The sequence below is a fragment of the Ailuropoda melanoleuca genome, chromosome 7 (genome assembly GCF_002007445.2).
Source record: "Ailuropoda melanoleuca isolate Jingjing chromosome 7, ASM200744v2, whole genome shotgun sequence".
In the NCBI taxonomy this organism is placed as follows: Eukaryota; Metazoa; Chordata; class Mammalia; order Carnivora; family Ursidae; genus Ailuropoda; species Ailuropoda melanoleuca.
The window spans coordinates 62,464,246-62,480,536 of NC_048224.1; the positions used below are offsets into that span (position 1 = coordinate 62,464,246).

General features: G+C 37.7%; 1 protein-coding gene across 4 annotated transcripts in view; it reads left to right on the forward strand.

The window, feature by feature from the left end:
* The window catches only part of IFT88 (intraflagellar transport 88), a 116,896-nt gene that overhangs the window by 76,647 nt on the left and 23,958 nt on the right, over window positions 1–16,291 (forward strand). For 3 of the 4 annotated variants that reach the window (XM_034664959.1, XM_034664960.1, XM_034664958.1), the window contains 3 exons: window positions 3,940–3,992; window positions 5,622–5,687; window positions 9,025–9,131. In XM_034664959.1, the coding sequence (XP_034520850.1) occupies window positions 3,940–3,992; window positions 5,622–5,687; window positions 9,025–9,131 (226 nt within the window). The remainder of the gene's footprint in view (window positions 1–3,939; window positions 3,993–5,621; window positions 5,688–9,024; window positions 9,132–16,291) is intronic. The other variant, XR_004626665.1, reaches the window with a different exon arrangement.

Sequence of the window (16,291 nt, forward strand, 5' to 3'; positions counted from 1 at the left end):
TTTTATGTACTTTTCCATATGTGTTACACTTTACAATAAAAGATTTAAAAATTAAAGAAAGACAATATGAGCCAAGAAAGGCAACACTGCCCCACCGTGGCGGAGCCATTTGGAAATGTAGGGAGAGGGCCTTTTTTATTGCTATGATGATAGGGAAGTCCTGTGGGTATAGGTAGGCGGCCACCAAGGATGGTAAACATTCAGTAATGTGTAGAGGGCCTGTACAGTGAGTTGTCTCACCCTGAATGCCAAGAGCACTTACCAAATGCTGCATTAGAACATGTTAATAGTATGATTTTGTTCCTGAGAGTTCATCTTAAAACTCTAAAGTCTTTTCTCTGGGGCCATTCAGTGTGTTCGGAGAAGCATCCTGGTAACTTCCTAGGTAAATAGGTGCCTCAGGAATGTAAACCTGGCTATTGCCATTCCAGCAGCTGAAAGGGGCTGGGCCGAGGATCTCATTGTTCCAGAAACAGACTCTGCCTCATCCTCCAGTTTTCTGTCCAGCACCCTGGGCTGGACCCTTCCTGAGAAGCTCCTGGGATTGAGGGGTTATTACCTGGCTGCACAGAGGGGGTGTCCAACTGCTTCTCAATCACATTTCCAGTCTGTTTTCCTTTTTGTAGTTTCATGCCTTATCCTTCCTTCCTCAGTGCTGGTTATTCCAATTCTTGAGCATTTCTTGTGTTTGCAGGAAGGATCTGAACACCTGTCTTCAGTGTGCTGTTGGCAAGCACTTGAGTTTTACCTTTCTTTGCCCTGCTAAAGTCAGTTTCCATTTTTTTTATCCACCATCCATCATTTGTATATGGTTTTATATGGTTTAAGTTTCATCTGAGATAGAATTTGATTTCATCTTTCTTCTCCTCCTTGTTTTGGTGGGTAATTTCCAGAAAAGACATTGTGAAGTAAAGGGTTTTTACTCTGCCTTCTTAAATCCAGAAGTCATGACTTTCCAATGGTGCTTACTTATTCTAAATACGGAGATCATAATTCTTCCCTGTGGTAATTTTCAGACTCTATTCCTCGTTGCTTCCTGAAAGTGTGACGTAAGGGATTTATATGAGATATTATGCTGGTAGATACTGTTGGGACAGTGACCTTGGGCATAGGTTGCCTGCATTTCCATTTCCTACTCCTTGAAGGTGAATGGGTAGAATGAATTGCTATCGGAGGCTACTTCCCCTTCTAAAATTTCAAAATTCTATCATTTAAAACCAAATCATTGCAGATTTAAAATATTTAAAACCTTTAGTACAGTCCTGTATTCATTATACTGTGCTAGGCAATTTATAACCAGTTTGCTGGGGGTACTGGGGCAAGGGGATGTTATTTTAAATCAGTATGTCTTAAATGTGCTATCTGTAAAATAGTAGTATTTTTCTTTATTTTGAGGATTGAGGAGAGGAGTAGGCATTCATTCAAGAAATAAAGTTGGCTCGTGGAACTTTACATCAAAAACCAGGGGTGTACTGTATGGTGATTAACATAATATAATAAAAAAATTATATAATAAAAAAAGAAAGAAAGTTGGCTTATTATTTAGAAACTAGGTTCTGATGGTAAGACAGATAAGAGAGACAAACCAAAACAATTAGCCTTGTTTATTTGGTTTTATACAAAACTGTTCTGTCCTATATTAATACTGCCTGGACTCTCTCCAGTTATTAAAAGTAACAGTAGGAACATGGCAGTTTAATTCTGAAGATTAATAAAATACATTTATCTCAGGTCCTAAATTGTTCCTTTGTTACATTTATTATTCATGACAGCTTATCAACTATTATAATGCTAACATCTTTTGATGATCATACACATTAAATCAATGCCCAATTATCTGTGCTAATGGAAGCGAGCAATGTCACAGATATCTGTAGTAATGATCAACTACAAATAATCCAGAATGTTACCTACTCCTTATTAACATTAAGTCACTGAGCTCTGTTCTTGTTCTCCTCACTGGGCTACTTTAGTGGTCAAAAAGAATTAATCCATTTTCCACATAAGGATGCACACATAACCATGCACACACTACTTAACAACTGCCCTGGTGGCTGTTTTTTAAATTTCCCAGTAGGTGGCATTCCTGAAATAAGGCTTTCCTGAAGAAGAGAAAAGAAGTGGTTATAATAATAACTAGTATTTATTGTTTACACATTTTGTGTTATTTAATCCTCACAACAGCTTTATGAAGTAGGTACTATTATTATCCGCACTTTGTAGATGACTAAACAGAGGCATAAGTTTAAATAACTTACCAAGTTCACTGAATTAATAGATTACCAAACTAAAAATCATAATCTCAACCTTGAAGGAAATAATAAAGATATATACTTGAATATGTAAATGAGGAAGAATTAATGATTAGTGATCACCCAATATATATCAGGCATCATGCCAGGTCCTAGGAATACAAAGACTCTACTTCCTTCAAGAATGTATAGTTTAATAAGGTATTTAGAAACTAAATATACAGTATAGTAAATGCAGTACTAAAGAGATTCTAGGATGTTAGAAGAGTGCCTAGAACTGTCTAATCCAGTCTAGCATGGAAGAGCATAAACAAGTTTGGAATGAGCCTCCAAGTGGTGATGGTATGTGGAAAGACCAGGAGTCTAAAAAATGCAGTGAGTGAGGGGACTCTCCCTCCTGTTTGGACTTGCTGAAGCATGAAATGTTAGGCAGGACACCACAGGAGTGGAGCTGGAGAGGCAGCAAATGGCTAACAGTGGATGAACTGGATTAAGACCTTGGAGTTATCATGTAGTTGGAGGGGAGATGATGCATCTTAAAGAGGGAAGTAATGTAATTAGGTATGGCTGTGTAGGGAGTGGATTTGAGGTTAAGTAACTTGCCCAAGGAGTAGGGCTGTGATTTAAACCGTGCTTGAATCTAACTCCAAAGCTGGTAGCGGTGCCATCAGTTTGAGTAGGAGCGAGGCTATCTGTCCTTGAAGTCACCAGGTAAATGGAAGAGTCTAGAAAGAAATGAGAAAAACATTCAGCTATTTCCTAGTCTTTCATTTCTGCAAATTTTGTTTTCTTAGATATCTGTAACAGTCTTTAGAAATCCTGGTCATAATTACTTATTTTTTTTTATTTTTTTTATTATATTGTGCTAGTCACCATACAGTACATCCCTAGTTTTCGATGTAAAGTTCCATAATTCATTACTTGTGTATAACACCCAGTGCACCATGCAATACATGCCCTCCTTAATTACTTATTTTAGAAAAAAAAATTCATTTCTTTTGAAGAGGAAAGAAAAGGGTGAATACAATTCTTTTTTACTCCGTCTTTAGTTGAAGCCTAATTGTTCACACACAAGGTCAAAAATTGCCTCATGGGTACTAAATTCATAAGCCTAAATTTCTAATCCTTAGGGTACTAAGCCAAAATATAAAATTATGGCAAAGATAATGATAATGTTTAAAATAGAATGCAGTGGTCTTTAGCCAAACAGGTTAAGTGGTTCACATAAAATCTAAATAAGGCATGAACTAGATTGAAGGACTCTTTTTTTTTTTTTTTTAAAGATTTTATTTATTTATTCGAGAGAGATAGAGACAGCCAGTGAGAGAAGGAACACGAGCAGAGGGAGTGGGAGAGGAAGAAGCAGGTTCATAGCGGAGGAGCCTGATGTGGCTCGATCCCATAACGCCGGGATCACGCCCTGAGCCGAAGGCAGACGCTTTAACCGCTGTGCCACCCAGGCGCCCCCTAGATTGAAGGACTCTTAAATTTAAATTTTCTAATACACATATGATAGGTAATGAAGGAAATTATACATATGCTATTGTCAATAATAAAGATCTAATCAGAGGTCAAAAAGTATTTGAAAAAAGCTTGAAAGATACTATAGAATATAGCTTTATAAAACTGACCATTGCAGAATATTTATATTTCATCTCTGATTTCATATAATTTATTTCTTTTATAGGCCTACACAAGTGAAATGGCAGCTGATGGTGGCTAGTTGTTTTAGAAGAAGTGGTAAATGCTTTAATTTTATTCATTTTTTATATATTTTGCTTCTTTATGTCTTTTAGGTAATTATTCATATAACTGTGTTCCAACTGCATATTTGTTTATTAAAACATTAGCTTTTGATTATCACACATATTGAAGCACTATATGAGAAACATAATAATTACTACATACAGAAAAAAGTTATGCTTACAAAGTGGGTCTTAATCGTATTTTTCCATCACCACTATTAAGAACAGATTCATTATTTTTCAAAGTTAACGTGTAATCATTTTGACAAGTTAGTCACAGAAAAATAAACGTTTCTGTTCACCTAATTCTAAACATCCTTGTATGCTCTGCCAAACTTATGAGACTGTCCCACACTTGAGTAGCCTGAAGAAGGCCCCAAACCAGAACAACTGGGGCTGTGTTTTCCAAACCAAATACCAGTAGGTGTCTTTGTTTATGTTTTCAGTAACTTTTTTTTTACATCCTGTACTGCTGACACTTGTCCTGGAGCGTAGAGATATTAGTAATGTTGGACTAATCTTGCAGTGAATGAAGCTATTAAGACTCTCATCAGAGATTAAGCAAGGAGATAAATGTTAATAGATTTGTAATCCCTCTTTTAGAGTTTACAAATGATCCAGGAAAAGAAATTCCTTAATCCAAGAGGAGCACAGTTGTCACAATGTTAACACTGTTCTCATCCTGTTTTGTGGATTTCCTTCTTTACCTCTGTGAGCTCCTTCAGAATGGCACAGAATATATGCACAGGAGTCCTCAAATCATTTAGATCATTGATCTTTGCTGTTGTTACTGTATTTCCTATGAGATCTATAACATCACAGTACTGGATATACATGTTATTTATATCACAGTGGGTTCTGAGCTCCCAGGGTTCATTACAGTGTCAGTCGTATGTAAAGTGTATATACATATGAGGTATTCCAAGTGATTTAAGACAGAACCTCCCTTGCCTTACTGAAGTACAGATTGCAAGAGAAGCTGATGTTTATTGAGAGCTGCTGGATGCTGGGTGCTTCCAGTTCTCACCACATCTCTTGGAGGGTCAGCATGGCTGGCCCCTGTGTAGAGTGGGGCTTAGGGAGATTCATTACTGTTCACTGAGATTTTAGCAAAGATCCAAAATTCACTTTTCCTCTTCTTTGATGCTATGAAGCTAAAGTATTGTATTTTAAAACAAAATGCTTTCTGTAAACTTTTTAATGTTTCAAAATAAAAACTACCAGAAAAGGTTTCCATCTTTTCCAACTAAGTAAATGACATTGAAATTAATGTTAGCTTACCACTTAAATTATTTTTGAATTTGTTAGTTCTTCTGAAATCTTTAATTTTTAGACATTGAATAGATCTTAATTTTTGACACTAATGTATTTATTTTAAGAGCTAAACTAAGTTTCAGTCATCACCCATTTACTTCTGCTCTACCCCTTTCTCAAACTTCTTTTATCTGTACATTTTCTTCCAGAAGTTATATTAAGAATGGTTTATATATGCTTGTGGCAAACATAAGTCTTCTTACTAAACCAATAAATGGTGTCAGTGTCTTGAATTAAAATTACTACTTTGCTGAATCTTATTAATTTTTAAATCTGCTAATGTGGTTTTTTTCTCTTTTTTTATTTATAGGTAACTACCAAAAAGCATTAGATACTTATAAGGAAATTCACAGAAAGTTTCCAGAAAATGTTGAATGTGAGTTTACATCTTGTAACTTTGAAGCTATAGGTTCTCGCATTTTATGTCCTTAAGGATGATAACTACATTTGCTACAGTAATTGCATATATAGCTACCAGTCTGTAATTTGTGATACATGATTACACATGTGGTTATAGGATCAGAAAAATTTTTTTTAAGATTTTTTATTTATTTACTTGACAGAGATAGACAGCCAGCAAGAGAGGGAACACAAGCAGGGGGAGTGGGAGAGGGAGAAGCAGGCTCCCAGCGGAGGAGCCTGATGTGGGGCTCGATCCCAGAACGCTGGGATCACGCCCTGAGCCGGAGGCAGATGCCTAACGACTGCGCTACCCAGGCGCCCCAGGATCAGAAAATTTGACTATGCAAGTACATTGTATAGAATTTAATTTTTGATGGATTTAAGTATACCAATGGGTTCTCTTTAGTAATAAACAGATCTGTATATCAAAGTTTTGTGAAATTTGAAGAACAAATTTTGGTTCATTGTTGCTTTTTAAAGTTCATAAATTGTGATGTTTTATGGAAAATGCATTTTTAAAAATTTTTTTAAATTTATTTATTATTTATTTGAGAGAGGGAGCGATCAGGGGAAGGGGCAGAGGGAAAGGGAGAAGCAGGCTCCCAATGTGGGTCTGGATCCCAGGGTCCCCAGATCATGACCTGAGCCAAAGGCAGACAACCAACAGAGTCACCCAGGCACCCCAGAAAAGGCATTTTTAACTCTCCACTTAGTATGCAATTTTCTGAGGTTTATGCAACTTTTACAGTTTATGAAAATAGAACAATCATCTTGCTCATATGGATAGCAAATGTTTTAAGTTTAAAACATGTTACATGGTATTGGGCTATTTCCCTTTTGTGAAATTAGCTTTGTAGAAAATACTCATTTATTCCCCATCTTGTTGCACAATGGGTTTGATGTAACTTAAAGTAATAATGTGAAGTATTATAGGAGTACCAACAACAAAATCATGATCAAGAAAAATACAAAATAACCATATTCACATGCCACATACTCCCATTAAACTGTGTATTTGGCCCTGAATAGCCTTGCAGCTAAGGGAAAGAGAAAAAATGTAATCAGTTATATAATCTTTTCTATTTATGAGGAAACAAAGTAATTACTTGGGAAGAAGAAAACATTTCTAACTGTTCACTTATGTTGCGAAACCAAGAGATGTATTAGGTAAGATCAATTAAAGTTATAGCAGCTCCTTGCTTTCATGACATCTCCACAGCAAATAAAATGTTTGAAAGAGTTTTTAGTTTTGCGCTTCAGTGACAATGAACACTAAACAATGCGTTTCAGTTCAGTAAGACAAATCTTTTCCATGCCAAGTTTTCCAGTGGCCCAGCCTGATCCGGGAATGAGGTGTACTGCATGTTCCTTCATTAATTTTTTTCTCCATTTGGCTTTTGTGAAAGGTCAACAGCAGAGAGCTCAGAATTAGGCCTTTGGTAGCAGCTTAGGAGCAGGAACTTTTCTAATGCTTATTAGAAGCTCATTTGTTAATTTACAGCAATAGTTTGCAAATGCCATAAGGAAACCATCTATGTGGGAATTACTTGTAAAACTAAAAAGCACAAATTTCTAGCCCAACCTACAGAGATTCTCATTTAGGTTTGCAGTGGATGCAGATCTCTTTCATTTCCTTTTTTTTTTTTTAAGATTTTTACTTATTTATTTGAGAGAGGGAGAGAGAGAGAGCAAGAGCGCACAAGTGGAGGGAAGGGGCAGAGGGAGAAGCAGACTCCTAGGCTGAGTGGAGAGCCCGATGCTGGCCTAATCCCAGGACCCTGGATCGTGACCGAGCCAGAAGTCAGATGCTTAACCAACTGAGCCACCCAGGCGCCCCTCCTATTTCTTTTTTAAAAGTTTTTTATGTGATTCTTAATCTCAGTCACTTTAGGAAACTGTTGATTTAGAAATTAAATGAGAGCTAGCAATAATATCTTTTGTAAAAATGAAGCAACCGAAAAGTCTGCTAGGCAAATATTTCCCCACCTTGGCACCGTTGACATTTGAGATCAGATAATTCTGTATTGTGGGCGGCCATCCTATGGATTATAGAATGTTTTAGCAGCATCCCTGGCCTCTACCCACCAGAGGCTCCTAGTACTTCCACCCCCTTGTTATAGAAAACAGAAATGTCCCCAGACATTGCCAAATTGCATTGACAGAATTGCTGCTGATTGAGAACCTTGCCGTGGCTTTGGGACCTCTGCACTGGACCAGTAAAGGGAGAGTCTCCAAGCAAGTACAGATTTTTTACTGAGAGTCTAAGATTCACTCTAAGGGGTACCTGGCCAGCTCAGTCGGTGGAGCATGTGACTCTTGATCTCAGGGGTGCGAGTTTGAGCCCTACGTTGGGTGTAGAGATTACTTACAAATAAAATATTTTTTTAAAAAAGATTCATTCTAAGAATTAAATGAATGATTATCTGTGCCATAGGGAATATTCAAGATGACTTTGGCCTGGATAATTTTCAAAACAAATTATAATTTGTCTACCTTAACTATAGCTATAGAAAAAACATTTGCACCCGTGTAATATCTCGCTTTGAGCAGAGTAGTTTTCTGATAAACCCAACAAGATAATTCATTCTTAAATTATATTCTTCAGTTAGCAAAAATTGATCTGCTCTATAGAGTTCAGATGACATACTAAATGTCAGAGAACATCTACTAAAAGCAATGATTTTTATTTTACATTAACTATTCCTAAGCCACTCTTTCTAAGGCTAGGTAGTAAGAGAAATAGTTAAGTATTATTTGTACAATATATGTAAATTACCTTCTTACTGTGAATTATTAAGATAAATGTATACTTAGGCAATTTATATAGTGACATTTTAAATTATTTTAGAACATTACTTTTACAATACGTTAGTGGTCATGAATTGCTGACATACAGATTTTTGTGGAGTAATCCTACAGTGTTGGTATACAGCACTGTTCAAGCACTGTAGGTGTGGCGGAAAGTAAAACAGATGAAAACCCCTGGGAAGAGAAAGACAACAAACAAATATATATGTCAGTAGTCATAAGTGGTATAAAGGAAAAGCAAATAAGGACGTAAAGAATTTGAGGAGCACTCTAAGTAGATGGCGTGGTCTTGCCTGAGGGCAGGGCAGATGGAGAGTCTGTCCCTTTAGGTCTCCTTCCAAGGAAATCCATTTTCATAGGGCCAGAGAATACAAACTGGAGTTAATTTTTAATAGAAACAAACACTATTTGTGAGTATCATTCCTACTTGTGTCCCAAAAGACTGAGTTCATTTTTCAACATTGTGCATTAATATTTTTCTAAAACTATCTTTTACAATTAAGGTCTGCGTTTCTTGGTTCGTCTCTGCACAGATATTGGATTAAAAGAAGTTCAAGAATATGCAACAAAACTCAAGAGATTGGAAAAAATGAAAGAAATAAGAGAACAGGTATCTCATATGGGCCACAAACTGCTGTCTGTTAATTTTCAAAATGTCAGCCTTCTGTAGCTCAACTGAGTGATTCTGAGGGCTTCTCTCAGTAAAATAAAGTTGAAATTTTTTTCTGCTGTGGTACAAAAGGAAGAATAACTAAAATTCTATTTTGAGGATAAAATTCTATCAAGAACCAATTCTTAATAGGAGAAAGTGCATCAGAATCAACATACTTCCATGGATGGTTACTCACAGACAAATCATTAACTTTCCCTAATAAAAAATAACTCACAGGTTAATTTATGCAATTCATTTCAGTTGGAGTGTCCTGTGGCCCATGGAAGCTAAGCTAAGGACTATATAATAATAGTACTTTTTCTTTAAGCTGTTTCATTATGTAGTAGAACATAGCTCTGTGAATAATATTTATATACGTGGAAGCATTTTATTTCTGTGTTTCATGCAACATGTGGAATAACAGTGTTCTTATTTTTACTTAAGAGAATAATCTCTCCTAAGTTTGAGCCTAGAATACTTAAAAATTTAACATGATTTTTGAGTGTCTGTCTTTCATAGAAAGAAAACATTCTTTAAGGTTAGACTTTTTCAAGAAATTAATTATCTTGGATAATTAGATCTAAATTCCATATTTGCTTTCAAAATGTGGTTATCTTGTCTTTGCTTTGAAGATGTGATCTGATTGTTTTATTCTCTTTTTTAAAGTATCAGTTGTTTAAGGATTATGAGCATGACATAGATTTTTACCTTAAAAATCCTGTAAAATATCAAGTTGGTATTAAAATGCCATGGTAAGGTATATAGTTTAAAACTTGCTGTGAAGACCAGTTTACTACCATGTACCAGTTGCTAAATTAGGAAACCTGTGTGAAAGCTTTGTAAAATTAAAGGGGTATAAATCAAAGTTCAAGTTATCATAATTGTCCTCATAATCACTATTAAATATGTTTCGTTAAGAAGAATCAAAAATAATTATATATTTCAAACTAAAAACATGGTTTGGAGCTTAAAATTAATTGTTATCATTAGTAGTTTAAGTTTATACTGAACAGAGAACACACAACTAATACAAATTATGGATCATGCATAGTACAGCTCTCGCAACTTACAACCTTAAACAGGAAAACTGGCATAGGCACTACCATCTCTGATTTAGTAGACTTCCACTGTGACCCCCTTTTACACAATAAGTAGCAGCCCTTCTGACTCTCTGGGACTTGCCTTGCAGCCAGCCCACAAGGGAATTCCAGCGGTAGGAAACCCTGATTCTGAGGAGTCCCTCGGAAATGAATTTTAAGGGCAAAGTCCAAATATGCCCCCTTTAAAGAGATGCAGAGTTGCTTTTGCACAATTTTCTTATCGCTTGATTTCCGCATGTTTAGTTGTATCTGGGTTGAGCCATTGTAGATACTGTGCTCTGGTTCTGGTCTTTACAGTACTTCATGTTTACACTGGCTTTCTCTCTCTGCCTTTCCTCTTCCCTCATCCTTTTTCCTTTATCCATTCTCTCCCTGTGATGTTAAACTCTTTCTTCCTCTGGCTGACTGCTATGGGTTAATAATCTTGTGGACTGTCAGGTCTTACTATTAAGAATTAATATGGGGGGCGCCTGGGTGGCACAGCGGTTAAGCGTCTGCCTTCGGCTCAGGGCGTGATCCCTGCGTTATGGGATTGAGCCCCATATCAGGCTCCTCTGCTGGAAGCCTGCTTCTTCCTCTCCCACTCCCCCTGCTTGTGTTCCCTCTCTCGCTGGCTGTCTCTGTCTCTGTCAAATAAATAAATAAAATCTTTAAAAAAAAAAAAAAAAGAATGAATATGTAGGGGTGCGTGGTTGGCTCAGTCAATTGAGCATCTATCTGCCTTCTGGCTCAGGTCATGATCTCAGGGTCCTGGGATCCAGCCTCACCCCACCCCTCCTGTCAGGCTCCCTGTTCAGCGGGGAGTCTGCTTCTGTCTCTCCCTCTGCCCCGCCCCCGTTTGCACTCACACTCTTTCTCTCAAATAAATAAATAAAATCTTTTTTAAAAAATGAATATGGAAATGTCACTGAGACTGCTTTTCTTTTCTAGGTAGTACTCAGCCTTTTGATTCCTCTTCCATCAAAATAGTTATATATACATTGAATATAGTCAATTTTTATCTGTTTCTCTCATAGACCTGACATCATTCCATTGTCTTCACTAAAATAATTCCCTAATGACTTAATTAGAATACTTTAGTAAACTCATACAAGTTACCGTTGATGCATTTAGGTTTTCCAGTGGTTCTCTTACTTATTCACTGCGATTATTGATGTCTCACAGTGCTTGAATAGTGCCTCTTTTGGCAGTATTTTATCACTGCCTTCATTGTAATCTGTATAAAACATAAGGTCATTACATTTATACGTTTTATACATTTATACCTTCTCTCATTGTAGCTTCTCCTTAATATCTTCCCTCAAATGTTACTGCTTAATCTTTCGTTAGAGTCACAGTCCTCATCCACAAAGCACTCTCTCTACAGCGCCCTTGAAATCAATTTCTCTATTCTTTGGTATTCCTCATTAAATCTTAAACAAAAGAAACATTTGATGTTTTCTCACTTTACATTTTGCTTATAAATACAAAGTGGAGGAGAAAAAATTGTGAAAAAGAAGGGTCCTAGAAAGAAGAGACTTAAAGAGAAAGAATTCTCACTATCCGAGAGCTAATTTATCTTTTAATTGTTGCATGTCCCATTTCAGTACGTGTTTCTGAGATTGTGAGCCAATGGGGCAGAGCATTCTATTTCCTGGCTTGCATAGTGCATAAAGCACTATTAGTTATGAAACAAAGTATAATAAATAAACTTCTGAATTAATGACATTCTCCTTTTCTAAATTTGAACGTAAAACTTGTTACTTTTTCTGTGCATTTCTTGTTTAGAATCTGTCCTACTGCAGAAACTTAACATTTTTCTATGTAGTTAGAATTTCTTCATTTAATCATTGTTAATGCCTGCATAATACTCTATTGTACAGATATGTCTTGATTTCTTTAAGCATTTTCACAGTTAGACAGCCAAATATCTTTTTTAGAGTTTGTAACTCTCTACGATCAGTCTAATTTTGGTGTTTCTTGCTGAAGAACACTTCCATATTGTGAACTTGAGACCGTTTGTGAAATGGACATGTAATTGATAGCAGGGATATCATAGATAATCACATCAAACTTTTACCTAGAGCTGTTAAAGGAATACAGAGTTGACTCCAGTCTTTATCCCTTCCTCTCCTCTGGAAGTGCTAGTAACGGTGGAAGTTTGGCAGCAGGAAGGAAAAGAAGTGAAGACACTAGATGAATGTTCGTGAATGATGTTAGCACTCTTCATGGTTCTGGTTACAGTTTTCCCTTTAATTCCACTTGATCACATCTGCTAATTAGACATTAATAATAGCAACAGCTAGCATTTACTGAGTGCCTGATAGGTACAGGCACTGTTCTAAGTAAGCACTTTATTAACTAATTTAAACATCACAATAGTCCTACAATGTTGGGTATGGTCTTATTATTTTTTTTAATAGATGAGAAAACTGAGATCCATGATGGCTAAGTAACTTCCTCCAGGTCACACATTTATTGGGGGCAGACCTAGGCTTCAAATCCAGGCAGGCTGGGTCCCAACCCCAGGTTCCTAATTACTGTGCCTTACTACCTTTTGAATAGTAGGGGAAAGGGATGATGCCAATAATTATTTTCAGTTGATGTATAGTCCTTACTTATTCTGCACTCAGAAAAGTTGGTAACTCATACCATGAATTAAACTAAAATGTATCTTCCCATCAACTCACCAAAATTTGATTAGCCGTTAGGGTCTCAGGATAGTTCTATTCAAGCATGCTCTGTGGACCAGCAGAGCCTCAGAATCACCTGGGCACATCTTAGAATTACAAAGTCTTGGGCCCCACCCCAGACCTACCCAAACCCTACCCCAGAGTTAAATTCAAGAATCTGTGTATGTGGGGGTTTTTTTAAGAGTTTATTTATTCATTTGAGAGAGAGAGCACATGCACCAGTGGAGGGGAGAGGCAGAGGGAGAGGTAGATGCAGGCTTCCTACTCATCAGGGAGCCTGCTGAGGGGCTGGATCCCAGGGCCCTGGGATCCTGACCTGAGTTGAAGGCAGATGCCCAGCCAGCTGAGCTACCCAGCCGCCCCTGTGTATGTGTTTTTTTAAACAAGTTCTCCAGGTATTTTTCTATTCACTAAAGTTTGAAAAACACTTGTCTAGAGTTTATGCTCCTACAGGTCATCACGCAAATGATCAATGCCAGCTCAGGATATGGAATCTGGTTTGGGGAGTAGGGGGCAGAAAGTAGATGTAAAATAAATCCGATCATGGATTTTTAACAATTGTTTAAAAATGGAAAAGGATTTATGTAGACCTAAGAAAGATAAATTGATTCAGGTTTAAGTGAGTCAGGATAGTGTTTCTCCCTGAACTCCTAACTCCTACTTTAAAATGTTAAAGCCAGAAATTTATTTAGACTGATTTTTCAGAGAACCTGTTTCTCTTCCTGGAACTATAATGGAAAAAGAAGACTGTTCTCCCCTTTATGCTTGGGGGGATCTACATTCCTGAGTAAGAAGAAAAATTTTACACATGTGTATTCATTAGTGCCATCAGTAAGCAGTTCCAGGCATAGGCTACCATGTCTGGCTACTATGGGCCTGGAGCAATGTGAACTGGCCCCCCGCGCTGTAAGCCTCTTAGAAACACTTTTTAAAGAGATGTTTTTTGTTTCTTCTTCACTGAACACAAAAAAGTTAGCTGCAAGGCATTGTGTCACACTTGATTATAGTCTGTAAAAGAACAAAATGGGAAGAGCAGGAATTAAATACTGAGTAATCTAAATATGAAAAGGAAGAGAAAAATATCAGCCGAAATGTGAGAAAGAGGATTAGAGAACAAAGTATACAAGATTCAGTATGGTGAAATTTGTTGATTTTCAGCAGCAAATAGGTGTCCAGTTGGAAGGGGATAAAAAAACCCTCATTCTCCATGAGCCTGGGTGGCTCAGTCAGGTAAGTATCTGACTCTTGATTTTGGCTCAGGTCATGATCTCAGGGTTGTGAAATTACGCCCCCCATCCCGCTCCACACTGGGTGTGGTGCCTGCTTAAGATTCTCTCTCTCTCAGGATTCTCCTTCTGCACCTCCTCCCTCTCCCCCTCCTCTCCAACCGCCCCAAAAAACCCAAACCAAACCAAAACCCCACATTCTCTGCCCACAGGAGAGTGGTGAAGGAAAAAGACAAGCAGGGCAGGACCGTGAGTGTGAGGAGGGCATGGGTGTTGGTGAGCACACTGAATGAGCAGCCACCTGGGTTACAGGGGAGTTTCCCTAAGATGAGAGTGGAGCTTAAGGGATGAGAGGGAGCTAGGAAGAAGATGAAGAAGGGCATGACAGATAGAGGGTCCATGGAGGGAGGAAGCTGGCACATCCAAGCAGTGCAGGCTGCCCTTTATTCACGTAGGAGGGGCAGTCAGTTTCCAAAGGTGAAAAGGACAGCATGTGGTGTATTAAAAACATGGTGGTTCTGTGGGGTGTGGGGACGGACACTGAGCCAGCAGTGGGGAGGGCCCTGGAGACTGTCATGTGCTTCCATGATATGTGTCCAACAGGGCACGGTGTCCTGGGAATAGGAGAGGAAGAAGAGAAGTCATTGAATCAAGCCAGGTTTTAGGTTTCTTGGTGCGTGGAGCAGAAAGACAAGTGGGCAAGCAAGGGGCCTGGAGGTCCTGATGGAGATGTGCTTAAAGTGGTGGGGTGATCCTAGGCTGGAAATAAAGTGAGGATTTAAGGGAATTAATTAGGAAAAGATGGATGAGAGCCAAAGAATTGGGAAATTTTAGATGAGAGTTCAGAATAGGTGGAATGGGGTAAAGAATGTGGTGATGGTGGAAAGTGCTCACTTTCCTAAATTGTCTTATTATAAACATATGGCTACTAAAGCAGGATGTAAGATCTTGTCTCACATTTGATTTGAAAAAATTTCAAGTTACATGGGCATTTGTCCTTATGAGTTTATTTTAGCATTGTACAGGTCTTTTAGCTATGCTAGAAATAATCTGTGGAGAGATGAAAAGCAAGTTTTGAAATAAAATCTGATTAATGATGTTAAAATTTTTATTTTGTTATATCATTTTTAGATTTTCAAAAGAGAAGGGGCGAAGGAGAGAGATGGGGTTTCAAGGGAAGTTTCTTAACAGAAAAAATGTGAACGTGTTTACATGCATTTGAAAGTCCTGGGTTTTAGGACAGTGTTCCATTTTACAGAAATGAGTCTTGAATTATTGAAAGGAAATTTTTTTCTTCCTAGCAGACCACAATGTCAATAACCCAATCCATGACCTGATAATTTATAAATATTGGGAGAGTTGTCGGGGTTGAGGGAATAGTTTGTCCTTTGAATTAAATATGAAATTGTGTTTATATTATTGAAGATCAAAATAAGGTACCAACCTATGTTTAAAATTTTTAAGTCAGTTGTAGAGTAAATATTTATCAAAAGTTCTCTGATTCTGGTTACTGACTGCCCTGTCTCTAAACACAGCATTAGACATATGAGAATCTGGCAGTGTGATTTGAGCCAGGTTCCGTGTCAATACAAAAAGTCTAACACGTAAGCAAAACAAAATAACCATAAATTGTTCCAAGAAACTTAAGGTTGTCACAGGTTGGAGATATTTCTTATGTTTTAAGGGTGAGCTTGTACCTAAGAAAGTGGACTACTGAACAGATCTTAGGCATTTCGTGAGATTTTAATTGCGCTTTTATTGTAGAAGTTGAATTTCAAAAGCCAGTTTACCTTTTCTTTCCCCAAAATAGTTCAGGTTCAGCCATTACAGAGTTGGACTAGCTCAGGAAATAGCCCTTCTGTGGATTCCCTTGTCCCCTGCCACCCCCCAGGTTTAAGACGTGAACCTTTACATCAGGAGAATATTCGGTTTGTAAGCAACGTCACGCTGCACCTGTAAGTGGACGTGCCACTTGAGTATTTCGTAAGGACTGAGGACCCTGGTAGCAGGCAGGCTGTGAACCCTTTACTTAGAGAACAACCTCATCTTTTCTCTCGTAGAGTCAACGCTCATGTATGGAGCAATTCGAACCCGGCTAGGAGCAGGGACTAGGAGCAGGG